The 25,617-nt window shown below is 47.7% G+C and overlaps 2 protein-coding genes across 8 annotated transcripts in view; both read left to right on the top strand.

Annotated features, from left to right (window-relative positions):
- Positions 1 to 15,172, top strand: part of P4HTM (prolyl 4-hydroxylase, transmembrane) — a 32,222-nt gene extending 17,050 nt beyond the window's left edge. The window contains exons 5-10 of one of the 4 annotated variants that reach the window (XR_011976664.1): positions 2,980 to 3,142; positions 5,044 to 5,229; positions 9,544 to 9,634; positions 9,950 to 10,046; positions 10,143 to 10,266; positions 13,816 to 13,945. Coding sequence is in view for 3 of the 4 variants with exons in the window: in XM_072651663.1 (XP_072507764.1) it covers positions 2,980 to 3,142; positions 5,044 to 5,229; positions 9,544 to 9,634; positions 10,143 to 10,266; positions 13,816 to 14,033 (782 nt within the window). In the remaining variant the exon portion in view is untranslated. Of the gene's footprint in view, positions 1 to 2,979; positions 3,143 to 5,043; positions 5,230 to 8,664; positions 8,755 to 9,543; positions 9,635 to 9,949; positions 10,047 to 10,089; positions 10,267 to 13,815 lie in introns of those variants that run through there. The other 3 variants (XM_072651663.1, XM_072651675.1, XM_072651685.1) reach the window with 3 other exon arrangements.
- Positions 15,173 to 15,934: 762 nt separating this feature from the next.
- WDR6 (WD repeat domain 6) lies at positions 15,935 to 23,662 on the top strand. 4 transcript variants are annotated; one of them, XM_072651543.1, is made up of 6 exons: positions 15,937 to 16,166; positions 18,202 to 20,665; positions 21,572 to 21,658; positions 22,213 to 22,329; positions 22,849 to 22,967; positions 23,059 to 23,662. In XM_072651543.1, exons 1-6 carry the CDS (start codon positions 15,971 to 15,973, stop codon positions 23,616 to 23,618), a joined length of 3,543 nt encoding a protein of 1,180 aa, XP_072507644.1. In that variant the 5' UTR covers positions 15,937 to 15,970; the 3' UTR covers positions 23,619 to 23,662. The 4 variants fall into 4 exon arrangements, with proteins under 4 accessions (XP_072507654.1, XP_072507644.1, XP_072507670.1 ...); XM_072651569.1 differs by lacking the exon at positions 15,937 to 16,166 and adding an exon at positions 16,779 to 16,974; XM_072651563.1 differs by lacking the exon at positions 15,937 to 16,166 and adding an exon at positions 16,891 to 17,009.
- Positions 23,663 to 25,617: the final 1,955 nt, after the last annotated feature.

Genomic DNA, 25,617 nt, shown 5'->3' with positions numbered 1-25,617 from the left:
TGGTTGGGAACCTTTAAGAGGTGGACTGGTTTTAAGTGTAAAGGATACAGCTACTTAGAGCTGTATAAAAGAACAAACCTTTATTAAGTGCTTACTCTGTGCCAGGCTTTGTGCATCAACCTCAGCAAATGTCAGAATGTATTAAATCATTAAAGTTGGGGGTTTGACTGGCATATAGAAGTGTGAGACAACAGAAGCAGCTGGAGGGAGGATTCAGATGAAAAAGAAAATAGATTGGGACGAAGCCTGGGCCATTGGAGGGATGGTCTCTGGACCAGTTATATACACCATGATCATCAGGTATTGCCTCTGGAGGTTCCCTTAAAAGGAATGGAGCTTGAGTTCTGGGCAATCACTTAAGGTGGTTGAAGAATGCATGCAGTAAGGCTTGCTCAATGTTCCCCACCTTCCTAGGGTTTGTGCTAAATCCAGTCCCATTCCCTCTTTGGGAGAAACCACTAATTCAGGCTAAAAATCTACAGTCATCCTTCTTACATTTCGTGAGGCAAAAGCAGAGTCACATCCCTGGGAACTCACTGAGGTGATGCAGCATTTTGCCCTTTCCTTAAGGAGCTCTGATTTGTTCCAAGATATGCCAAGTCCTTTGGAGCTGGGCCCTTTCTTTTTCCTCCTTATCTTCTTCAACTTTCTCCTGTCCTTATATGTGGCAAAGCCTGCATGTGTAATAGTCCATTTCCTAATATTTCCAGCAGATGTTTCTTAAGTATTCATTTGGAACTTTCAGGATGAATTATAAATAACTGTAACATCCACTATTGCATGATAAATGCACCTTGTAGTAGCAAAGTGTTGTTTGAGGTCCAGGAGTAAATGTTCTCAATTGTGAGAGGAAGGAGAGTTGATGAAGGAAGGCCCACTCCTAAAGGAGGGGTATGAGTTGGAATTTAAAGGATGAATAGTAAGTAATTCATAAAAAGGGAAAGGGAAAATAGACCAAGTTTAGAGATCAGAAGAAGTCTAGGGGTTGTTTGGGAAAGTGAGAGTAGTGTGAGGTTGTAGAGACTGGCAATCATATGAAAAAGGTTGGAAAGGTAAGGTAGTGGCAGATTGTGGAGGGTCTTGGATCCTCAGACTTCTGGGGGAGCACCAGGCAAGGGGAAGGGGGAGGAGGGAGACCTACAAGGGGGAAAGTCACCGGAGGAGACAAGTCTGCATCTTGGCACAGCAAAGTCACCAAGCATCCTGTCTGGCTATGCCAGGCTACTGATGTCCTGTGTTGCTGTGCTACCAGTCAGGGATAACCAGAAGAGTAGCTTTGTTGACATTTTCATCCCTAGACTTGGTCTCTTGGCCTAGCCTCACTTTGGATGCATTTGTCACCCATTGTTGGCAGTATGTGAGCCTGCAGGGTTCAGATTGTGAGCAAGGCAAGTCATTTTCAATATCTGAGATAGATTGGGCAGGGTTCAGGAGGCTGCATCATCCCCTGACAGTACTCTTTTGTCAGTAAGACTGGGAGCCTTAACATGACATGTTGAGAATCAATGCTGGCTGTTCCCTGAAGGAACAGAGGCTCAGCCAGGGTTTGGGCTTCTAAGAACCTACCTCTGCCTACAGGCTTTCACTTCCCTTATGGCGAAGATCAAGACCCAGGAAACGGGGAAATGTCTTAGCGGGTTTTCACAAGCTAACGGGATTAGAGAAAAGTCATTTTATTTCTTTGGGCTAGTACGGGTTTTTTTTGGTTCGTTTGTCTTCCCCTTTGAGGCAAGGGAGATGGAATTATGGCAGAAACAGTAAACTCAGACATTTAAATTAGTCCCAGATGTGATTGCAACCTATTCAATTTCTGCTAAAAATAAAACAAAGAAGTGAGAAAGCTCAGAAAAACGTCTTTATCTGGGTGATTTTTTTTCCTTCAAGGAAGCTGGACAGGCAGTACTTTGGGTCTCCCTGTGACAGGCAGATGGTTTCTCCAGCATGGGTGGTATGAACACTTGTGGATTTCTGTGGGAGAGGTGGCAGCCCTGACAGACTGTGATGTCTGGTCCTCCTTGTTTGCAGGCTCAGCCATCACTCTGCCCTTAGAAAGCATTCTGGGCCAGTCCGGCTTTTAGAAACCCAGATTCCTTCCCTGAAAATACCATTCTGAATAAGAGGAATGTATGTTTTCCCTGGAAGCCTCCCTTTGTCCTAGTGACCTGTAGTCATCTCTCCTCATTGGGCTAATGTTTTTAGGACAAAAAGTTATTTAGGCCATGGATTCAGAAGTCATTGCACTCATTACATTCATGCCGCTAGAGTAGAGAGACATTTACAAATCATAGGATTTTAAAGTTAGAAGGGACCTCATTGGTTATCTGGTGCAACCCCCTACTCAGTGCAAAAATCCCTTCTGCATTTTTCATTTCATACTTGACAGGTGGTCATTCAGCTTCTGCTCAAACCCCTCCAGCGTTGGGAAGTTCATCATCACATCAGGCAGTCTATTCCATTGTTGGCCAGCTTTGTTAGAAAGTTGTTATATTCAGGAAGTTATATGTTATTCATTCTTTATATTAAGCCAAAATCTACCTCCATGTGCGTTTCCCCATTGGTCCCAGTTCTGCTCTGTGGAGCCCCACAGAATGCTTCCTCTCATCTCCATACAAGAGCCCTTCAAATACTTGAAGACAGAGATCATGGATCCCTTAAGTCTTCTTCTCCAAGCTAGACATTGCCTGTAAGACACAGTTTGGCATCCTCTCACTATCCTTGGCCACTGTATTCTGAAAATGCCCTGTCTTGGTCATATCTCTCCTAAAATATGGTGCCCAGTTTACCACGTTCCAGCTGTAGTTTTATCTCATTCAGGCAACAAGTCAACACTTATTAAACACTGTGTGTCAAGCACTGGGGCTACAAAGAAACACAAAAACCAGCTAGCCTTGGATCCAGGGGATGGCCTGGTGTGTGTGCTGAGGATCTCCCCAACTTCCATTTGTACCAGCAAAGGTCTCTTCTCTTTCTTCTCCACAGGTGTGCTAAGTTTGGAGGAGTTTAAGCAGTTAAATCTCAGGGACTTCCACAAGTACATGGGGAGTCAGAAGGTGAAGGTGAGCGACCTGGTGCGCAACAGCCAGCACACTTGGCTGTACCAGGGCGAGGGCGCCCATCAGGTCATGCGAGCCATCCGGCAGAGGTGAGCCCTAAGGACAGCTGCACGCTCCTGTGGTCACAGTGGGAGAGGAAGCATTGTGCATGGCAGAGAGAAGGTTGAAGGCACTTGGCTTAGCTTTTTACGAATCCACATGCTTCCTGGTGCTCAGAGTGGGGCTAGGAACAAAGTCCTGCATGGTTGTTGGCCTAGGTACTGTATGCCTGAGCCACGGGCCCCCCCCCCCCCCCGCCCAGGTCTTGTATTTGGGCACAGCTCTTAGTGCTGTAGGAGAAGTCTGAGGAAGGCTCATCTGAGGGGCTATATGCCGGGACACAGAAGGATCATCCTGGGGTTCTTAAAAAAAACAACAGTTGTCACTTTCTAAAGTTCTGCAGTGACTCCTCTCCAGGAGATGAGCCTGATGCATCTAGCCCTAGGACAGAGTGGGAATGTTTAATGGCAAGGCCTCTGACTTTGAAAAGAACGATAACAGACTTTTATATGGGGCTTTAAGGTTTGCAAAAAATACTTTGCAAACATCTTAGTTGAGCAAAGAACCTTCCTCACAACAACCCTCTTGTAGTTAAAGCAGTTATTGATATTTCTATTTTACAGATGAGGAAACTGAGGTTCCAAGAGGGTTGCCCAACTAGATCAGGGCTCCTGGTTCCCAAGTCTAGCCCCAAGTTTTTGGAACAAAGCCTTTTGTGGAAAGACAAATTAGAAACCCAAGGAATATCCATTTAAGAGGGGATGTTGGCATGCCACCCTCCTCCCTCCCTGGGGACCCAACTTTGTATTTAGCTAGACTGGAGAAAGACTAGGAAGTTTTGGGAAGGTGTGGAATGTATTCAATTGATTTAGCAAGCTCTAGTTAATGAGACATTAAATAGGATATTTGTCGAAATTGGGTTGTAATGAATTGAAAGGCAGGTGATAAGTGTTTAATTAAAACAAATATACTCTAATTAGGGGCTAACTAGATACAATTGAAATGAAAAATGGTTTGGCTGTTTGTTTTTAGTTAATTAGCAGTAAGGATCTCTTCTGGTGGATTGTCCCCACCTTCAGCCCTTCTCCCGAGTCCTTTCCTGGGGTGACTGGATAGTTTAGAAATGGGAGGCTGGTGCTTCCTTAGCTCTGTAGAGGAATTCTCCAGCTGGACTGATTGGTCTGAGAGCAGGGGCCAATCTTAATGGAAATCTAATCTCTTTCCTTCCCACTGAGCTGACTTCACTGTTCAGGTGGGATTGGGAATGTAATTCACTGAGGGAATTTAACTTTAACTCTCATTTCAGTTTGGAGTTGTTGGGGTGGGGGAGGGGTATCTATCCTGAGAGATTCCAAGCTCCTGGATTCCTGATCGTATTGGGGATCCGATTCTATGGGATCTTTTCTTCTGGGGGCTAGGAATGACCCAGGACTGGAGGCCACCTGAGGCTTCAGTCCTACTAGATATGATGGGCCCACTAGATATTGGTCAAATTACTTTCTCAGTCATGTGAATAAATCTCTGAATTTCTCCCATGAGGCACATGGAAGGGGCGTGATGCCCAGATCTTGGGGTCCCCAGAGTATATGTGTCAGAATGCCTTGCTTGCCTTGCCTGCCTCCTGGGGATGGCTAGCCTGGCTCAAAGATTTAGATTTAGAGTTGGAAGCATCCTCCCAGGCCGTCTAATTCAATAAAGTCCCAAAAGGTGAGGAGACCTGCCCAAGGTCACCTCTGGAGGAAGTGGTGCATGCTGCTGTGCCATTTCCATGGCTTCTCAGGCAGCATACCCATCCTATAGGCCTCAGCCTGTCAGCCCAAAGCTGGGAGAGCCCTGAGAACATCTCCATCCCTGGGCGTTTCCTTCACTGTTGAAGGTCAGGTCTCCACTCACAGAGACAGCAGGGGGACCCTCAGAATCTCACCACTCTCCGCTCTGCTTTCTCTGCCAGGGTTCTCCGTCTCACTCGTCTGCCCAGAGAGATTGTGGAACACAGTGAGCCTATGCAGGTGGTCCGGTATGACCAGGGCGGGCACTACCACGCCCACATGGACAGTGGGCCTGTGTTCCCAGAAACAGCTTGCAGCCATACAAAACTCATCGCTAATGAGACATCACCCTTTGAAACTTCCTGTCGGTAAGGATCACCCACTAGCCTTGAAGCATCATAGAAAGATGGCATCCTGGGAGGGAAGAGAAACTAGGCTTTGGTCTCCACTGTGCCACTCTTGAACAAATCACCCTCTCTGAGCTTTAGTTTCCTCATCTGAAAAATGTTAATCTCTAAGATCCCATCCAGCTCTAAATGCTTTGAACCTCTATGACTAGGTTTGGGAATGAGGGTGTGGTAAGCTTCACAAAGTAGGAATTCAGATGCTGCCCATTGTAGAATCCAGCTGTCTGCCTTCCATTCTGGTCCTGATCCATTCTTAACAGTTCCTGAGTGACTGACTAGCCTGTGCTGCACAGCACTTATCTCTGACTTCTTCCTTCCCATTTCACCCCTGTTGAATGGTTTTGGCCCCCTCTTTTACAAAGAAGACTTAGCTCCCTCATAATGCACTCATCTTCATCTCAGTCTGTGATTTTTTTCATTCCTTTCAGCTCCCTCCCTCCCCTATGCTCTTCCTCTCACAGTTATCTTTCCCCCCCTTTTTTTTTGCAGGAGGTGTGGGTGGAGGGGAAAGGCAAGGCAATTGGGGTTAAGTGACTTGCCCAGGGTCACACAGCTAGTAAGTATGTCAAATGTCTGAGGCCAAATTTGAACTCAGGTCCTCCTGACTCTAAGGCTGGTGCTGTACTCACTGCACCACCTAGCTGCTCCATCTTTTCCCTTTCTTAATTTCTTTTTCATGGGTTCCTTTTCTTATGCCTTTGTGTTGGGATTGGAAGCTCAATTCCGTGTGGACAGTCTCGGGCGGGTAAAGGTGGGAGCTTCTAAATCTTAGAGCTCTCACGAGACCCCCCCAGGAAACGGCAGGGAATCGAGGTGAACCGAGCTATCTCGAGTAATTCCGCCTCTTCCCGTGAGAAACGTGATGGGAGAGAGATCTCCCCGCCCTCGAGATGGTCCCGGATCTGGGCACACCTAGTTACCTAACAGCACGGTATTCAGATGCAAACTATGCGGCTGAAGGTTAAGTAGGATTGAGGAAGCCTGAAAGCTCTCATAGCACGTGAGGAGCCAAGAGGACAGTAGGCTCCGCTTTTCTTCTTTTCTCTCTCCCCTCCCCCTCTCTCCCCGCTTGTACTTCTGCTTCCAATCCCTAAGATCTTAGCCTCCTTAGGAAATCTCCCCCTCTTCCTCCTAAGGAAGACTCCCCTGCACTTGTAACCGAGACCCTGAAATAAAGCTCAACCCTTGTTCGACTCTGGAACGTCCTTTCTCTCATATGAGCATCCGGTTTTGGCCAACCGAAGACCTCGGAGGTGAGGTAAGAAGACTCGGGTAGCCCACACAGGCTTCTAGGCCTGGCACCTTTGAACATATCAGTATTTGTTATTTCAAAAGGACAAATATATATTATACACACACACGCACACACACTTCTCACTTGGCCCTTATAACCCATCTAGCCATAGGTCTTATGTCTCTCCTTCCCTTTGCTTTAAAACTCAAAATGTATGGTCTTTATATGGTATTCACCTATCCCCTTTTTAACCCCTTGCCATCTGATTCTCAGCCCTGTTATTCTACTGTAACTAATCTCAGAGATCAATAATTATTTTCTCCTTTTCTCAAAATCTGCAAAATCCCTTTCTTAGCCTGCATTTTCAGAGACTTTTCTGCAACATCCAATATTATTAAATTTCTGCTTTCTTGATTCTCCTAATTTCTGAAGTCTTCTCTGATTCATTTGTTTACTCTTTTCCCCCATCATGATCCTAAATCTAAATAGCTTGCTTGGCCAACTTGAAAAGAAAAAAAAAAAATAAACCCCTCCCTCTTTTCTTGGAGGAAGACCAGAATGTAGAATATTGCATATAACAGACTTTTTCCATAGGTCATGGTTAGTTTTGCTGAGCTGTTTTTTACTTTCTTTATTGTAAGGGATGGCTCTCTGGGAGGAAGTGAAAGAAAGGATACAGTAGAAAATGTAGATGATGGATATCAACAAAAATGTATTTTTTAAAAGAAAAATTAGAATTTCTAGAATATTTGATTCTTAAGATCTTGTGACCTTTTTTTCCCCTCTTTCCTTAACTTGAGAAAATGAGAACAGTTGAATAACCTGAGTCTGAAGCTGGAGGAATTTGGATTCATTTAACCAAAACAGTTCAGTGTCATACAGCAATTCAAGACTACTTTTGGTCTTCCTGTTCTCCAAGCTAAGGTTTCCTTACAGTTATACCCATAGGTGTCCAATAGAATTCTGAAGCACTGTCCTTGGTTCTCTTTGCTGTTGAACTCATCTGGTCTCATGGCTACAAATATCTCTTCTAAGTGAATAATTTTTCATTCTTGACCTCTCAAATCTGACATTGTCCAGTCTCACATTTCCAGCTTTTTTGAGGAGATCTTCACCTTTTACAAGATTTATTTTTGTAAGAGTGGTAGGGATAGCCCTGAGCATTCTGCTGTACTCAGAACTGAACCTCTGGAAGTAGCCCTTGAGTTTCTGTTTTACTCACTTACTCCTCAGCGTGCATGTTGTTGTTCAGTCATTTTCTAGTTGTGTCGACTCTTCATGATCCCATTTGGGTTTGGTTTGGTTTGGTTTTGTCTTTTTTGGCAAAGATACTGGAGTGATTTGCCATTTCCTTCTCCAGCTCATTTTATAGATGAGGAAACTAAGGCAAACAGGGCCAGATTTGAACTCTGATCTTCCAGACTCCAGGCCCATTGCTCTGTCCATTGTACCACCTAGCTGTCCCTCTTTACCCTTTAGAGCAGAGGTTCCCAAACTTATTTGGTTTACCTCCTCGTTTAAAAAAATTACTCAGTGCCCCCCTGGAAATCTACTTTATTTAACCCTTTAATGGTTTTTTAGAAAATTTGCATCATTTCAAAAAATGTATAATTTTTTTTAAGATGATGCTTCTTAAATTTAACAATATATTGTAAATTTGTCATTTTTTCCTGCATTGAAATTTTGGTGACACAATATTGTATCACATGTAGTATTGTATTGTAAACAAGTCATTGCTACAAGCACATATTCCTGCCAATTCATGCTGAACTTTCTGACAATGCGCTACATGTTTGCCTTCCGACACTTGACACTTGCTTGTTAAGACCTGTCATTTGACTTGACCACGGATGAGTTATATAACTTGTATTTTGTTTGTTTATTTGGAAAATAATGTGATCACTATGACTTTGTGTTACACGCAGATGAAATGTGTCCAAATGGTTTTTAGAATGTTCTTCTCTTCTTCCCTTATGCTTCCATCACCTCTTTATTTTTATTCAGTGTCCTTCCCCCAGTTGCTCCCCCCCTCCCAGGGCAGATCATCCTCTTTGGGAATCTCTGAGTGTTGTACCTAGTACAGCACAGACTCCAACACACAAGGGCAGTACTTGGTCATGCATTGTTCATGTGGCTGACTGGTCCTATCCTTATTCCTGCAGAAGTTAATGGTATATTTGTAGAAGGCAGAGCTAGGAGGGCCTTCAGAATTCATCTCCTTTAATCCCACCCAGAGTAGGAGTCCCTCCTACAATATCCCGTCTCAAGAGGATACCTAGCCTCAGCTAGAATTCCAGGTGAGGGAATTCTATTAATGCTAATCAATAACTATTAGGCAGCTTATTTCAGAAAGTTGCCTGGGGGGCTGAGAAATGATGTGACTTACCCCCAGTCATCATTCTGGTCACCATCTCTCAGAGGTGGAACTTGAGCCTGGAGGATTTTGACTCTCCGGCCAGTTCTCCATCTAGTGTGCCTACTTGGAGGCCTACATGAAGGAAGCTCTCAGTATAATATGGTTAAATGGGGCATTTACCTTTGAGCTACTTTTAATTATTAGGAAGCTTTTGTCAAGCTGAGATCTGTCCCTTTGCAACTGCTGCCTAGTTTTTGCCCTTTCAGGCCAAGCAAAACAAAGTCTAATCCTTTTTTCACATGATTGCCTTTCAGATATTGGAAGATAGGAATTGTATTCTTGCCCCTACCTCTGCCCCACTCCTCCCCAGTTCCTTTCATCAGTCCTCATATAGCATGGTTTTCACCATCCCAGTTGCTTGTTTGGATACACCTCCAGATGGTTAATGTCCTCTTAAAATGTGACACCTGGAACTGATCATCAAACTCTGGTTCAGACAGCAGCACTTGAACCTCTGTTGTCCCGCACCCTGTGCCTTGACTAAAAAACAAGCAGATAGGAGATGTACCCTGGGGTGGGGGTAACGACTAACAATTTACCACCCTCACTTTGCACCCTTTCTTGCGTACTGTAAGGCCTTCGATTTAGACTCTGAGGTTCCTGTCTTTCCTCTTCTGCCTTACAGCTATGTGACTGTGCTGTTTTACCTGAACAATGTCACCAGTGGTGGAGAGACAACCTTCCCAGTGGCAGACAACAGAACCTATGATGAGTTGGTAAGGGAAAAAGTATTGGAGCCCAATTGGTTCCCCTGGTTGTGTGCACTTTTGCCAGCATGGCCCTCTCTGAAATTGACTGGATGACCCCCAGAGAGAATGTGAAGGCCTTGGTCAACTTGACCTGCAGAACTTGAAGAGAAATGGCAACTGACCCAGGTAGACGCCTTTCATGGTGTGTCCTGAGTCCGGGCTTCAGCTGATACTCCTCCTGTTTCTTCCTGGAATGGCAGGAACTAGCTTTTTCTAATGACTTGGGGGGAGGGAACAGTCAGTTTGCTTTTAGTGATGAGTTTTCCTGCATTGATCCTTCAGGTTATGCCATTAAATGGAAACAACTCACAGCCTACCTTGGAGAGCTATGCAAACCTGGCTTTCTGCCAGGCTCAGGGGTGGGGAAATTTGACAAGAGGTAGGAGTTAGAAATACCCATCCATACCTCACCTCTCTCTTAGGCTCTTCCTGTGTTGGCAGCACAAACACTTACTACTTGCTGTGCCACTTGCAGTCCCTGATCCAGAATGATATTGATCTCCGAGATACCCGGAAACACTGTGACAAAGGGAACCTGAGAGTGAAACCTCAGCAAGGCACGGCTGTCTTCTGGTACAACTACCTGTCTGATGGGCAAGGTACAGTGCCCCCACCCCTGTGGCTTTAGTGGACAGAAAAGATGTGCTTCCTCAGGAGATAAGCACAGGCCTTTGTTGAGGTGCTCCTCTCTTTGGGTGCCCTCGCTGGGACTTTAGGGACATTAGGACTTCAGCCTTTTCAGGGGTGTGAAGCTGAGGGCCCAGAATTCCTTTGAGAGCTACTTGCATTGGCTCTGTTTTACCCCATTGTTAGTCACTTCATCCCTTGACCTGGATTTGAGGGGTTGGGACAAAATAATCCCCTGAGGCCCTTTTCTGTTCTGCCATTCAAGGTTTCAAAGCATCAGCATCCTCTCATCACTTTAAGTGAAACATGTCTGAATTAGAAAAATCTCTTCCTGATATTCCCTTCCCTCATCCCCTTTATCTCCTCACCAAACTACCTCTTTCTGAACTTTCCCATTTCCATGAAGGTGCCACTTGACACTTTCATAGCTGCCCTTTGTCTGTCTCACAGTCATGTGACCTGAGGACTGACACAGGAATGGATGAGACAAAAATTAACTTGTGAATGAAAGGGCTCCAGTTCCAGTTCTAGCCCTTGTGCTGTAAAGGGTGGAAGTCACATTCTACTCTCAAAAACCTTGTGGCATATTGGGGAAACAAGATATACATATATATGGTAATATTAGGTAATAAGGAGACAGTGTATAAGAAGGCCAAAATGAATTTGGAAAACTCTTTCTACCTGTGTGACCTTGGAAAAGTTTCTTCCCCTCTCTGAGGCTCTTTAATCCCAGTATCATGAGCTAGTTGAATTAGATGATCTAAGTCTATACTATCTGTATCTATCATGAGTAGCAGAGTCAAGTGTAAGCAGATCTCAAAGGAAGGAGAGATCAGTCCAAGCTGGTGTGATCCCAGGAGGCTTCTTGAAGGAGATAGGAGGGGAGGGGAGCCTTATAGGATTGGTAAATTTTGGCTGGGGAGAAGAGAAGTGGGAGGTGGGGAAGGCATCCTAAGTAGAATAAATAGTATTTTCAACTCAGTGAACATCTTATTAAGGGCCTATTATGTACAGAACACTGTGCCTGGAAGTAAGAGAGAGAAAAAACTGAGAATGCTAATCCCAGGGGTGGTGGAGTAGATGTCTGTAATCCCTGCTCCTTGAGGAGGCTGAAACTGGTGGATTCCTTGAGTTCAGGGATTTTGAGAGGCAGTGGGATTAACAACTTCTGTACCAGTCAGTCTGGGGATTGGGCCCATGAGTGGCTGCTGTGCTTTCACTCTGGACAAGATAGGGAGACCCAGTCTTAAAAAAATGTGTAAGACATGGCCATTGCCCTTGTAACTCATAGGGGGAATGTGATCAATAAATGACTGTAATACACACTGTAGGGAAGTAGTCCTCAAACTCTTCCACAGTGGGAGGATCCTTCAGTTTCTAAAGAAAACTTTGGCAGAAGCCTTGACATAAAATCCTCTGAACTGATTATTTTTTTACTGTTTTTTTTTTTAATTTTTAGATTATTTATTGTATTTCATCTTTTTTATTAACTAATTTTATTTATTTTCAGTGTTCTACAATAACTACCATATAACTTAGATTATTATTTTCCCTCCCTCCTCCCTACCTTCCCCCTCCCTCCTCCCTACCTTCCCCCTCCCTCCCCAAGACAGCATGCAGTTTTGTATAGGTTCTATACATATATTCCTATTAAATACATTTTCACCTCAGTCATGCTATGTTGAAGAATTATAATGAGTGGGAGATATCATCTAACAAACCAAAACGCAATGTGCATGCACACACGCACGCACACACACACCACACACACACAGATGATCTGCTACATTCTGCAATTGAATTCCATAGTTCTTTCTCTGGATGTGGAAGGCATTTTGCCTTAGAAGACCATTGCTGTGAAGTTCACGCACCGTGGTAGTTGTTGTGCACAAAGTTCTCCTGGCTCTGCTCCTTTCACTCAGCATCAGTTCATATAAGTCTTGCCAGGCCTCTCTGAAGTCTTCTTGTTCATCATTTCTTATAGTACAATAGTATTCCATTATTTTCATATACCACAATTTATTCAGCCATTCCCCAGTGGATGGGCATCTCCTTGATTTCCAGTTTTTGGCCACCACAAAGAGAGCTGCTATAAGTATTCTTGTACATGTGGGGCCCTTTCCCGTTTTTATGATCTCTTGGGGATACAGTCCTAGAAACAATGTTGCTGGGTCGAAGGGTATGCACATTTTTGTAGCCCTTTGAGCATATAAACTGATTATTTTTAATGCCAATTAACAAAAGATGTATGTCCATTTAAAAAAAAAAGCTTGGAGCATTTTAGGGTTCTTTTCAGCACCATTGGAGAAATACTATAGAGATCAGGGCAAGCTTCATGGAAGCGATGACATTTGAATTTGGATTTAAAGGATGGATAGGAATTCAGGTAAACTAGTCCTCATATAAGACTGGAAGAGGGGCTATTAGAATAGGTTGGGGTAGGGTATCAGAAATATCATGAACAAGGAACAAGACATTTGGCAGGTCAGGGAGGTGGTAATATGAGATAAGTTTGGAAATGTAGGGCAGCAGCAGATTTAGGACCTTGGGTACTGAGCAAAGACATTTGATCTTCACTCAGTCCAGTAATTGTAAAAGTGAATGGTTAGGTGGTTTGGTGAATAGAGCACTGATCCTGGAGTCAGGAAGACCTGAGTTCAAATGTGACCTCAGATACTTACTAGCTGAGTGACCCTGGTCAAGTCACTTAAGCTCTGTTTGCCTTAATCCACTGGAGAAGAAAATGACAAACCCCTTCAGTATCATCGCTAAGAAAACCCCTGGACAGTATCGGTCCATGGGGTCACAGAGTGTCAGACAGGACTGAGCAACAGCAGAGGCCTTATGCTCAGGTACAGGCTACCAAGCAACAAGCATTTATGAAGCACTTACCATATCCCAGACACTTTGCTAAGTACAGGAGGTAAAAATAATAGTAGTAAAAAAAGAAGACAGCTGTTGCTGTCTTACAAATGGGGCAAATCAGTTCATAAAAAGTGCAATAGAATGGAGGCAAGGAATGCTGGAGAGGTGGAAAAGACGGGATGCTTTTAAGTGACTGAATATGGAAGGAGCAGGGAAGAGGAAAGAGAAGGTAACGGCACCAGGTTATGAATGTGAGACTGACTGGAGGTTCCCCAGTGGAGGTGGTCGTTTGGAGGAAAAGATCAGCTCCGTTTGGGGCATGTTGAATTTGAGGCACCAGTGAAATATCCAGGTAGGGTTGGCCTGTTGGGAAGTTGGGAGTGTTTTGGAGCTCAGAAGAGGGACAAGGGCTGAAGACAAAAACTGAGGTCATATTTAGAAAGACAAGAAGCCATGAAGTCTTGTGTAACTGAAAGAGGTACATGCATTTGTATGTGGCTCAGATCTCTTTTACTTTGAGAGCCTAGACAAGCTCTGGATCCTGGTCCTTTCTCGAAATGGCTCTGATGCATCATTAATGTCATGAGCTCTTCCCTATCCAAGCTCTGTTTTCTGCTGGGTGGCTCATTGTTTGATCTCTCTCCCTCTTTCTCCAGGTTGGGTAGGAGAATTGGATGAATATTCGTTGCATGGTGGCTGTCTGGTCACCCAGGGAACCAAATGGATAGCTAATAACTGGATCAATGTAGACCCCAGCAAGAGTCGCCAGATCCGGTTCCATCAGGAAATGGCCCGTTATGGCCAGGAGGAGCTTGAGGCCCAGCCTGAGTGGACAGTGGACAAATCTTACAAGAATGTGCATGTAGAGCTCTGATGGTGGGGGTGGGGTCAGAGACAGCCACAGGCCAAGCTGGAGCAGCCCATTCAGTGACATCATGGCAGCCTTGGTACACTATTTGCTTTAACAGAAAGCTGATCTGTTCTTTGCCTTTTCAGCCAGGAAGGCTCTGAGATGATATCTGAGCTATGAGGCTTGGGGTTTTCATACGAATGTTGAATTAGTGAGAAAATGTGGCAGCCATGAGCACCCACAGGAGCCCTACAGCCCTGTGTCCATGGAATTTTTCCAGGAAAAAAAGGCCTGAAAGGATTTTCAAAGAATGAATTTACTGGGAGTCCAAATGAGTTCACCTCATGGGTTCACCTCCCTGTGGCTTCTGGAGCCTTCTCTGGGGGTGTGGTCGTTTGTTCCCATATTTCCATAGAAATCTCCTAGTAGTTTGTAGCTCCCCGGTACAAACCCAGGCTGTGGCTGGGGAAGAAAGCGGTTCATTTTGAGGGCAGCAGCTTCCTGTTCGACAAATGGGGAAAAGCTTCAAGTCTGCCTTAAGTCCTTGGTGTGTCTGTAAGAAGGGAAACAGGCCAGCATCTGATCCTCACCTTCTTGCCCTATAGTTGAGGAAAATTTAAGCCCTTAAATTATTTGTAGAAATGTCACTGTCACCAGGAAAAAGAAAAAGCTGATTTGGTGCTTAAGAGTTCTAGGGCAGGGATTTGGGGAGGTGTGGGTGGGAGAATACTGGCTAATTCCTAAGTTTCTCTAGGAACCTGGATCCCTGAGTGAAATGCTCCTTTTTGTTTTTGTTGTCACACTGTTCCGATGGCCAAGGTGGGTGTTCAGGTCTTCCCACTGTAAGGATAATGCAGCCCTCAAAGCCAGACTTCCTGGTGCTCAGGGTTCATGTGGGAGAGAGACAATCATGGCGGAGCGGAATAGGACCTTGGAGATGAGTTCGTCTGGCCCTCTCGGACCCCAGGCTGAGGAAGCAGTGACCTGGCCAAGGTCACCTCGTGCTGATGAACGAGCCAGGACCAGGAGCCTTACCTGCAGCGGGACGAGGGCGCGTAGCAATGGTTTCTTCTCAGGGGAAAACAGGCTTTATTCATGCCGAAGTATAAATTATTGGGGGAAAAGGGAAACTTTTAAAGTGCAATAGTAACAGTTTTACGGAATGAAGCGTTCTGTTTGCTTTTTCGTTTGAACCCGAGTTCTGTGCAGGCAGCGGGGGGCCCGTCCGCGGTTTCAGAGGCGCTGGCTGCCTACTAGGCTCGTTCAGAAAAGGCACTGTGCCCGTGCCCTCTGAGGTCGGGACCCTCGCTGCCCCTGCCGGGTCCTTGCCAGGTCTGTCACCGCGGCTGCGTCTCATCCTGCCCGTGCCACTGGTGACTGGTACAAGCACGCTCCTGCACCCCCACACACGCGTCCTTCAGGAGGGCTGGACCAGAGACTCGGGTCCTCCACACTCGGGAGGCCACTGCCAGGCTCGGCGGGGGGAGGGACCGCCTGGGCTGCGTGCCCTGCCCCCACCCCGGGGGGTCCGGACCCTCGGAGTGCCCGGCCTGGGCAGGTCTGCGGGCCGCCCAGGGCTGCAGCCCCCCGTCCTGCGCCACTCGGTGTGCTGCTGCGTGCGGACCCCACGGCCTTCCAAAACGGCCACGTAAAAAGGGAAAGCTTCGAGCGGCCCGGACTTCCTGCGGGGCTGGCGGAACGAGGGGCACCGTGAGCCACGGGCCGCCCGGCGGCGGAAGGGGCCTGGCAGCAGACCGGGTAGGGGGCGTAGGGCGGCGCTTCCCAGGTACCCAGCGTCCAGAGTCACGTGGCGGGGGGAAGGCCCATTGGTCGCCTGGTAGGACGGCCTCCCACTGACTGCTCCAATCGCTCGCAAGACCGATGAAACGGGCCAATGACGGCCGGCGTCGGGAGCTTCGGGCCGGGAAGGCGGCCAGCGACGGGCCCCTCCATTGGCTGCGATGCCGCCTCGGGCCCGCGTGGCCCCGGCGTGCGTGCATGCGTGCGTGCCGGGCGGCGTGCGTGCGGCGTGCGTGCGGCGTGCCGGCCTCCGAGCCTCGGCCAGGGCCATGGCGCCTCCTGCGGGGAAGGCGGAGTCGCTGCTGCTGCTGGCGCCGGTCACTGCCCTGCGCTTTGTGGGGGACCGCGTTGTGGCAGGTAAGGGGGTTCGGGCCGGACCCCCGGGCCGCGTCGCGCTGCGGGCCCCGGGAAGCCGAGGACCTCTCCCTCCGTGGGCGGCACGCGGAGCCGAGCTCGCCCTTCGGCCCACGAGGCTGTGGGAGCAGCCTGGGTCCGACGGGAAACTGAGGCAGGGGTAGGCCAGGGGCGCGCACGGGGACCTGGGCCGGGGGCGGCCCCTCCCGCCCTTAGTTGGCCCCCCGGCGGGTCTGCCCGTTTGCGGCCCCTGGCTTCCTGGGCACGTAAGCGATAGTAACGTTGGGGGCCAGAAGGAGCTGAGACTCCCGTGCCCAGAGCGCCCCCAGACCGAGGGGCAGAGCAGGGCAGCCCCGAGCCTGGCGAGGCAGCTCCTCGCGGGGTAAAACGGGGCGTTGGGCTCCTGGCAGAAATCCAGCCGCCTCGGGGAAGGCTGCCCGACGGGCCACCAGGGTCCCGTGGCTCCGCGATGCCCTTGGCCCCGCACACATCGGGCTGTTTGTGCCCGGAGTCAGGCGCTGCCAGGCCCACGCCAAGCATCGTTGGGCGTTTACTGTGCCAAACGGTGGGCACGCAGAGGAGGGCACAGGCCGTGCAATGCCGTGAAGCCGCGCGCGTTCTGAAGAAGGGGACGGCCGGCCCATTACGGGGTGCGCACGAGACAGACAGCCCCCCCCACGCAGCCAGGAAGGCTGGGAAAGGCGGGATTGGGAGAAAATCAGGGAAACTGAGGCAGAGGTGAGAGGGCAGGAGCCCTCCGCGAATGGAAAAGCACAGACGTCTGGGATGCCATGTTGCGGACCTGAAGTAGGTCAGTGTGACTGAGTATGTGGAAGGGCATCAAAGGTAAGAAGGGTCCAGACGTTAGGAAGGCTTACATGCCAGCTGGAGTTTCTCTTTGATCCCGGTGGCAATAGGGACTGGTACACCTAGTACTTTGTCTGGAAGATGAGGAGGATAGCTAAGGCCCAGAAAGTGACCTGCTCAGGATCACACAAAGACTCTTTCCTTTGGACCCAGAACTTGGAGCTAATTGAATAGAGAAGCTGTTAAATTGCAATCCCCTTGAGGGCAGGGGCTGTCTTTTGCCTCTTTATATCCCCAGCGCTTAGCACGGTATCTAGCCTTCAGGAGGCCCTTAAAAAATGCATGTTGATTGATTGAGAGGTGATGTGATTGGAAGAATCATCTTGGCAGCTGAGAAAAGGCTTTTAAATTTGGTAATCAAGAGATTATTCGTGACTATAGAAAGGGCAGTTTTAGTTGAATGAAGTCAGAAGTCAATTTACAAAGGGTCTTGAAGAGTGAAGAGAGGCACTGATTGTAGACTCCTTTCTCAAGCTTAGCCACGATGAGGAAATGTATAAATGTTAGCGAGAGGGGGCACTTGGATCAAGCATTCTTCAAGGCTGGGGCAGCAGGAAAAGAGCCAGTAGATAGGGAAAGCTTGAAGAGGAGGGCTGGGAATGATAGCAGGGACAAGTCACAGGGAGGGAATGGGATCAAGGGCTTGTCTTGGCAATTAGAGATGCCACCTCTTCACCTGAGGCTGGGATAAGAGGAGATGGCTGAGTGATAGAAGATGAGGAAAGAAAAAGGCAAGCCTCCATGGGAATGGGGAGGGTGGACTAAGTTAAGGCCTTGGAGAGATGAGGAAGTTTGGAAACGCAACTGTGGACAGTGGGTGAGAGTCAGTCCTGGACCAAGAGTGTCTGCCTGGCTTCTGTTGTAGCAGTAGGCCTCATCAGCAGTTTTGTTCAGGAGCCCGTGAATAGGAGTGAAGGATGCAGATGGTGGAAGTAATCCAGGATTGGGGCTTGGCCAGGCCTGAGTCCCAATAGGACAGGGAGGCAAGAGAATCATGGTCATACACTCTTGGCCAGTGGCGGCTTGGAGGCAGAGGACCTGGTTTCAGAACCCCAGGTCACTTGCTACTTGAACCCCACATTTCCTCTAAGGTCATATTTACAGGGACTTCATCTTATTCTGAATGTATGTGTTGGTAACCTTGATTTTATTTTACTTTTTTGCTGTCCAGGTGAAGGGCCCAACTTACTAATCTATTGTTTGGAAACTGGTGGGCAGCTTATAGCAACCCAGTTTGTGCCAAGTGTCCTCTGTCATTATCACATCCATGGCATCAGGGAACTTCAGAGCCCAGCGTCTCCCCAGGCCTCAGCAACAACCTTGGCTGTCTTTGGAAGCAAAGGCCTCCGTGTGCTGACATTGAGCTGGGGGGAGGGAGCAGTGAAGCTGACGTGGCTCTCCCAGCTCTGTGAGCTTCATGACTGGATCTGGGACCTTCACTGGCTTCAGGACCCTGGAAAAGCCACTTCTGCCCTGGCCCTCGCCCTGGGACACAACTCAGTGGTCCTTTATGACTACATGCATCAGCAGGCCTTGCAAGAGGTACAGTGTGACGAGGTGTGTATTATCTATTCTGCTTGCCTGGTAGGGAAGGACTGGCAGGAGCTGGTGCTGGTGGCTGGAACTGTCTTTAACCAGCTTGTGATTTGGCGCCCAGCTGATTTCACCAATGAGGAAGGAACAGTCAGAGTAGAGAGAAGGATAAGTGGGCACAGTGGGGTCATCTTCAGCATCTGCCATCTGGAGAGCAAAGGTCTTCTAGCCTCGGCTTCTGACGACCGGAGCATTCGGGTCTGGAGAGTGGGGGACCTGAGGGCCCCTCACAGCTCGGCTCAGTGTATCCTGGTATGTTATGGTCACCAGTCCAGGGTGTGGTCTGTCCAGCTCCTGGACAACTATATCATTAGCATTGGAGAGGATTCAGCTTGCATCGTATGGAATTACATTGGTGAAATAGTTCAGACATTCAAAGGACACAGAGGTCGTAGCATCAGAGCTGTGGCTGTCCACAAAACACAAGCCTGGGTGGTCACAGGTGGAGCTGATTCGGGCATCAGACTTTGGCCCCTTAAAGGGAACAGGCTTCTGGGCAACAGTCTCTTAGCACTAGGCTTTGGTTCATTCACACAGAAGGGATCTCCGAAAGCCTTAGCGTTGATCAGTCCTTCATGGCTTCTCGTGATGACTGATATTGGAGCTGTTTATCTTTACGACTTGACCGTTAAACTGTGGAAGTTCATCTTGGATGATATCAATTACCAGTCCTACAATCTGCTGGATGCTGTTCAGCTACCTGGTGGTAGTGTGATATGTGCACTAGGAAACCTAGAGGGTCACATTAAAATATTTCCCCTCCACTACCCACAAGAGGCAAAGGAACTGAAGATTTATTCGGGGAAAGTTCATGCCTTGAGCTGGGTCACACGCCAGCCCCAGGATCCAAGAAGGGATGATCTGTGCTGTGCTCTTTTTGCTTCTGGCCCAGAGGGTGTCTTGTTGTGGTTAGAGGTCTCATTCTGCCCTTTAGGAAGGGTGGACAGGGTGGTGGAGCAACGGCGCTATATCCTGCCCCTCTGCAAACAGAGGTGGCACACCTGCCTCACCTTCTTACCCCAAGGGGACTTCTTCGTGTGTGGGGACCGCCGGGGCTCTTTGCTGTTGTTTCCTTGTGGAGCGGCCACTGCTGAACCAAGTAGAGGAGAGATAGGAGGAAGGGAGAATGGCGGCAGTGCTGACAGCGATGAGGATCATGGGTCCGATGATTCTGTCACCCCTGAGGAGGGGTCCCCTGTTGACCTTCTGTTTGGGATTCATGGGAAGCAGGGTGTTACTTCAGTGACGTACCACAGGGGTTATGTCTATAGTACAGGCAGGGATGGCTCCTTCCAGCAGCTCTGTGTGCAGGGCCAACGGCTCCAGCCACTGTGGAAACAAAAACCTTGCAAAGGCATGGACTGGGTGGCTGGGCTCAGCTTTGCCCCTGGTGGAAACCTACTTGTCCTTGGCTTCCATTCTACTGACTTTGTAGTCTGGAGCCCAAGGACCCATGAGAAGCTTCACATAGTACCCTGTGGTGGAGGTCACCGCTCCTGGGGCTATGTCCAAACTCCAGCCACCATGGTCTTTGCCTATATCAAGGCTGGGGATGTCATGGTGTATCAGGCTCAGGAGGAGGACAGTTGCTGCCAAGCAGTCCTGAAAGAGTCCTTGCATGGCCGAGAACTCACCTGTGTGAGGTATATTGGAGCTGTGAGGACTCAGGTGGGGGGCAACACCATTGACATCCTGGTCACAAGTAGTGAAGACACAACCATGAACATCTTAGCTTTTGTAGCTGCTTCCTCCACAGTCTTTTTGCTTGCCACAATCAATAACCACATCTCCAGTATTCGAACCCTGGCGCTGTGTGGGGCAGATACTAATGGAGGAGAGCCACAAGCAGGACTGCAGAGCCTCCTTTTCTCTGCTGGCGGTAGGGCCGAGATGCAGTGCTATCAACTCCTGGTCACTGCAGACCTCAGCGCCCAGGCAGGCCTTTCCTGCCAGGTTACTCATCTGATTTCTCACCGGTTAGATGAGCTCTGGGACCACCAGAAGAACAAACACAAGGTCATCAAGATGGACCCTGAAACCAGGTAACCTTTAGAAGCTATATTGACTCATGAGTAGGCAGCTTGATAGGGAGTGCGGTCACCAGCACCAAGGAAATGCCTAGGCACTCCTTACTTAATCTGATGGCAGAAGGAAGAAATCCTGGTTTAATGAGGACTAATTTTTATTCAGCAAGTACTTATTACATACCTACTGTATGCATAGCCCTGGCCTAGGTTCTTGGGGGGGAATGTAAAATATATAGCCCCACTTGAGGAGTAAAGGTGTGGATAATTAATAGTAATACAGGGTAGAATGTAGAAAATGCCATTAGCATGTACAGAGTCCTCTGGGAGCTGAGAGGAAGGAGAGAGTGGGAAAAATTTATGAGGAAGGTGATGTTCCAGGTGGAGGGGCAGAGGCTTTTTTTTTCTTTTTATTCTGTGCAACTAGGGTTGTTTCTCTGCTTATGGGAGGGTGAAAGGGACTGTGTTTAGAAAGGAAGATAACGTAAGAAGAAAAGTCAGTACAAATGTCTAAGGGTATGTGTACGAGATAGTAATGACATGAGTTAGAATGGCGGCAACGGGAGGGAAAGGAGAAAGGATGGATGAGAGAGAAGTTGAGGAAGTAGAATTGTAAAGTCAATAGGACTTGGCAATTGGCTGGAAGCAGGAAGTGGAGTGGGGGCCCCTCCCTGGGAACTCCTGATCTCATGAGGAGAGAGTCTCTATTCTGGTAGGAGGTTGAGATAAAATTGGATGAGGGAAAAAAAAATCTAACATTTAACTATGTTCTTTTTGAGCAGCAGCCATAGGGCTAATGTTTCTGAGCTGGATTGCTATTCTGTTGAGTCATGTCAAAGCTTTCACTGTACCTGTGACTAGAGAGTTTAATATAGCCTGAGTCTCTAAGAGCCATTGGCTGGTAAGGTCTGTCTCTGATCTCAGGTACATGTCCATTGTTGTGGTGACCAGTCCACAGCAGTCCAGTCTTGGCCTTGTCCTGGCTGCAGCCTGTAGTGATGGATCGGTGAGGTGAGTAGCATATTCTGGTTTTGTGACAGCTTCCTCTGGAGTTGCAGATTGTTTGTGGGAACTTTAGGGAAGCCTGAGAAGAGATGGAAATGGAGATGGGAATAGGGACAGGACAGGGAAAGAAAGAGCAGGTCACACAGTCTGGTCCTGAATGCTCTCGAAAGAAACCACAGTCCAGAAAAATGCAATTCGTTCTCAGTTATCTACATATAGGTTCTCATTTAGGCAGATTTAAAATACTAGGCTCATTTCTCCACACTGCCTAGTGGGGATGATTCATTACAATATCACATCATACTGAGCAAAATGTGGGAAGGAAAGAGAACAAAACCGCGGCAGGCAGCTGTGTGGGCATCTATTTCCATTTCACAAATGAGGAAAGTGAAGCTTGGAAAGATTCGGTTTCCTGCCTGTGGTTACACAAACAAGTGAAGTGTCATGTCAGTTTGCCACACTCCTCGTGAGCTCCAGCATCCAATGTAGAAACATCATTGTTGCTTCTCCATTGAGAAATGGCTATATAGTCGTGCCTTCCTCCTGTTCTTTTCTGCAAGGCTCTTTCTCATGGATGAATTAGCTCGAAAATTACTGCTCTTCGCGGAGTCCTATTACCATCAGCGCTGTGTTCTGAAGATCCAGACACTGACATACGAGGCCGGGCCTGGAACAAGGTGAGTCAGACTTGGGCCTCTGTGAGAGATTGCCTCAATACCCGGTGCCATATGACATCCTGAGCACCACAACGACCTGAGGAATATCTTACTCAAACGGAAGCCACATTATCTAGCAAAGAGGTTGGAAGGCTTGGGATGTTAGAGGTGAGAAAGACAAATGCAGGGATGGGAGGGAGAGGAGGATGAGGAAGAACATGTTGGAGTTTGTAGCCTGCAGATGTGTATGTCAGAGTTCAGTCTGCTCAGTGACTTCACTGGTCCGACTCTGACGGCCAACTCTGAAAACTCTAGTCTGCATTCTGTTTCTTATTAGGGAGGGGGCTGGGCCAGACAAGAAGACCAGCAGTAACTCTGGTCTTACTGGGTTTCTTCACCACAAGCTCATGAAACTTAGCAGGAAAAGCTCATGCTAAAAATAGTGGGTGAAAGGGCAGAGCTCCCTTCTTCATGCCCTGAAAGGCATCCTGCGAGGCAGCTTGGATCCAGCAGCCTCTGAAAATGCTTTCTTCTTCACAGAAGTGTGGTCCTGTGTAGTGCTGCCACGGATGGAAGCATTGCATTCTGGGATATCACTGCTACCTTAGACCACGCCCTTAGGGTCACAGGATCAAATGGAAGAACGCAGCTGCCTTGTGGTAAGTGTTGCTCCATCCACTTAATGCAGGAGTTCTTCTTTTCCTTCAGAATAGATTCATTAATCTTTGATGGATTTTTTGCTTTTTCTAGATCTGGGACACCCCTGTCTGACCATCCAGGCACACAGCTGTGGAGTGAACAGTCTTCACATCCGAGAGACTTGTGCAGGGCAGTATCTTGTGTCGAGTGGTAGTGATGACGGGTCCATCCACGTCTGCCTGATTGCTATTGAAGTACCCCCGATTCCACAAACCTCATTGCAAGAAGACAGGAAGCTCACTCCAAAGACCTGTATCCATGTGATACAGAAGTTTTCTGTGGTTTCTGCTCATGCTGCCCATGTGACAGGTCTAAGGGTCCTGAGACCAGACCTCCTGGTCTCTGCCTCTGTCGACCAGCGCCTGACATTCTGGAGCTTGGGACCTACTGGCCTAGCTTTTGTGAGCAGCAGAGTCTGCCATGTGGCCGATGTGTCTGAAATTGACTGCTGGGCCAGCCACCCGTGCAAAGGCTATCACTGTGTCCTCTCTGGACAGGGTTTGGAGATCATCCACTGGACAGGGCCTACAGCTGGGCTTTGTGGAGACTTGGTCCCTGGCAGTCCCAGCCCTGGTTCTGTCTCTGGTCTAGGCAATGTGTCAAATACTTGATCCTGTTCAGTGAAAGAATAAAAAAGCTACAAGTGATCCTGGCACCTGAGAAGCCTTATTTCATGGAGAACACAAAAGAGTTGGAGGATGTTAGAACATAAGGTAAGGAGGAGTGCATCTGAAAGGACATAGTAGGCCATCTTTTCCATGGCTGCAAGGCCAGGACCTCCTGTCTAGACAGACATTCCCGTGAACAAATATGTTCCTCCAATCCAGGGTCTTCTGGGTGTCAGAGTCAGTAAACACTGATGTAGAGACTCTGGGAGGGACCCTTCAGTGTTCAGCCTCTCCTCTGGGCACAGGGTGCTGAAGGAGAAGGAGTTTCAAAATTGATTTCATCTGAGGAATGTTGCAGTTCTGGAGGAGTGAAGGTGCTTTACACAGTGAGGATTAAAATCCTGAGATATATTGATCTTTCATATTTAAATAAGCATAGGGAGGACTTGGGAAATTTTCTGGATCACAGAACTATCTTCCAGAAAGATATTCACATTTTTGTACCACTTCAAGGTTTACAAAGCATTTTCCCCACAGCAAGCTGTGAATTAGGGAGTCCAAAGAGCATGTCTCTTATTTTGTAGCTGAGGAAACAAACTAAAAAGCTGAAATGGTTTGCCAGAAGTAAGTGAGTGTTAGAACTGGGTTGTGACCCTAGGCCTCCTCTGGTTCCAAGTCTAGTTCTGTCTTCACTGCATCTGGCTTCTGCTCTGGAATAAGTAACATGGACTGTTAAAGGGAACTGAAAAATGTGTGGGAGTCAGTGTGCTCGCCATCCTTGTGTCATTGATGAAGAAAGCTGAGGCTGGCTCACCCCATCTGGCATTCACATCAGAAGCTATGGATTTTCTCCCTGCTCTCTCACCACCCTGTCATCTTCCATATCCTCAGGCACAAGATTACTTGCCTTTCCTTTGACCTCCATTTGGCATTGCAGTCTCTCTCCTCCCCCTGGTTGCTTGCTGACCTTCCTTGACAAAATGCAGCCTTTTCTCTTATCCTTTGTGTGGGTGGCTTGAACCTTGGGGGTTTCTTCTAGCTTTCAGGTATAATAGTGCCCAGCCTCACTGCCCTTGTACCCTCAGAGCTTTCTATGCTTTTCTGAGTCTTATGGTCTTCTCTTCAGCCCTTTCAACATCATGAGTCAACTGAAACTGCTCTCTCCAGAGAGAAAGAACTCTTGATGTACTGTCCTTTCTCAGTCTTAATCCTTCTTGACTTAGCTACTTAATTTACTACTTTCTTCTGGAAGCCCTCCTTTCTGGACGTTCCTTTGCTGGCTCGTCATCCATATCACACCTCTAACCATGGTGATCCCTGAGGTTCTATCTCTGGATACCCTCAGCAGCTCCCATCGCTATGCAGGTGACTCCCAGATCTCTGTTTCCAGCTCATCTTTTTCCTCAGCTTTTAGTCCAGCATCACTCTTGAACATGTCCCAAAGACAACTCAGACTCAACATGTCTAAAGCTAACCTCTTTGTCTCTGTCCTCAACGTTCCCCTCTTCCAAGATTCTATATTTCTGTGAAAGGCACCACCTTTCTCGTCTCCAAGGTTCATAACTGGTGGCATTGGGTCCCTCACTTCACAGCCAATTGGTTGCCACATCTTTGCTATTCTTACTGTCACAACATCTCTTCCATGTGATCCATTCTTTCCTTTCCCATGCCTACCTTCAGTCACTTCTAGACTAGATTATTGCAAATGACTTCAGGTATTTCACCACTCCAGCACATACAATGAAGCCAAAGCAATTTTCCTTAAGTACAGGTCTGGCCATGTGGTTTCTCCATTCTGCCAATTCCAGTACCTTCCTGTTTTCTCTAACAACTGGAGTTCTTAACCTTCTGTTGTGTCATGGACCCCTTCTCGGAATGTTTCTAAAATCACAAAATTAAATACATAGGATTACAAAGGAATAGCTGTCAAAATATTAAACCAGTTCGCAGACTCCAGATTAAGACCTGTTCTCAGGAATATAATAAAAGCTCTGTTTAACTT

This window comes from Notamacropus eugenii, chromosome 1 (assembly GCF_028372415.1).
Source record: "Notamacropus eugenii isolate mMacEug1 chromosome 1, mMacEug1.pri_v2, whole genome shotgun sequence".
Lineage (NCBI taxonomy): Eukaryota > Metazoa > Chordata > Mammalia > Diprotodontia > Macropodidae > Notamacropus > Notamacropus eugenii.
The sequence above is the reverse complement of the archived record's forward strand: the minus strand, read 5'-3'. Positions and strand labels throughout refer to the sequence as shown.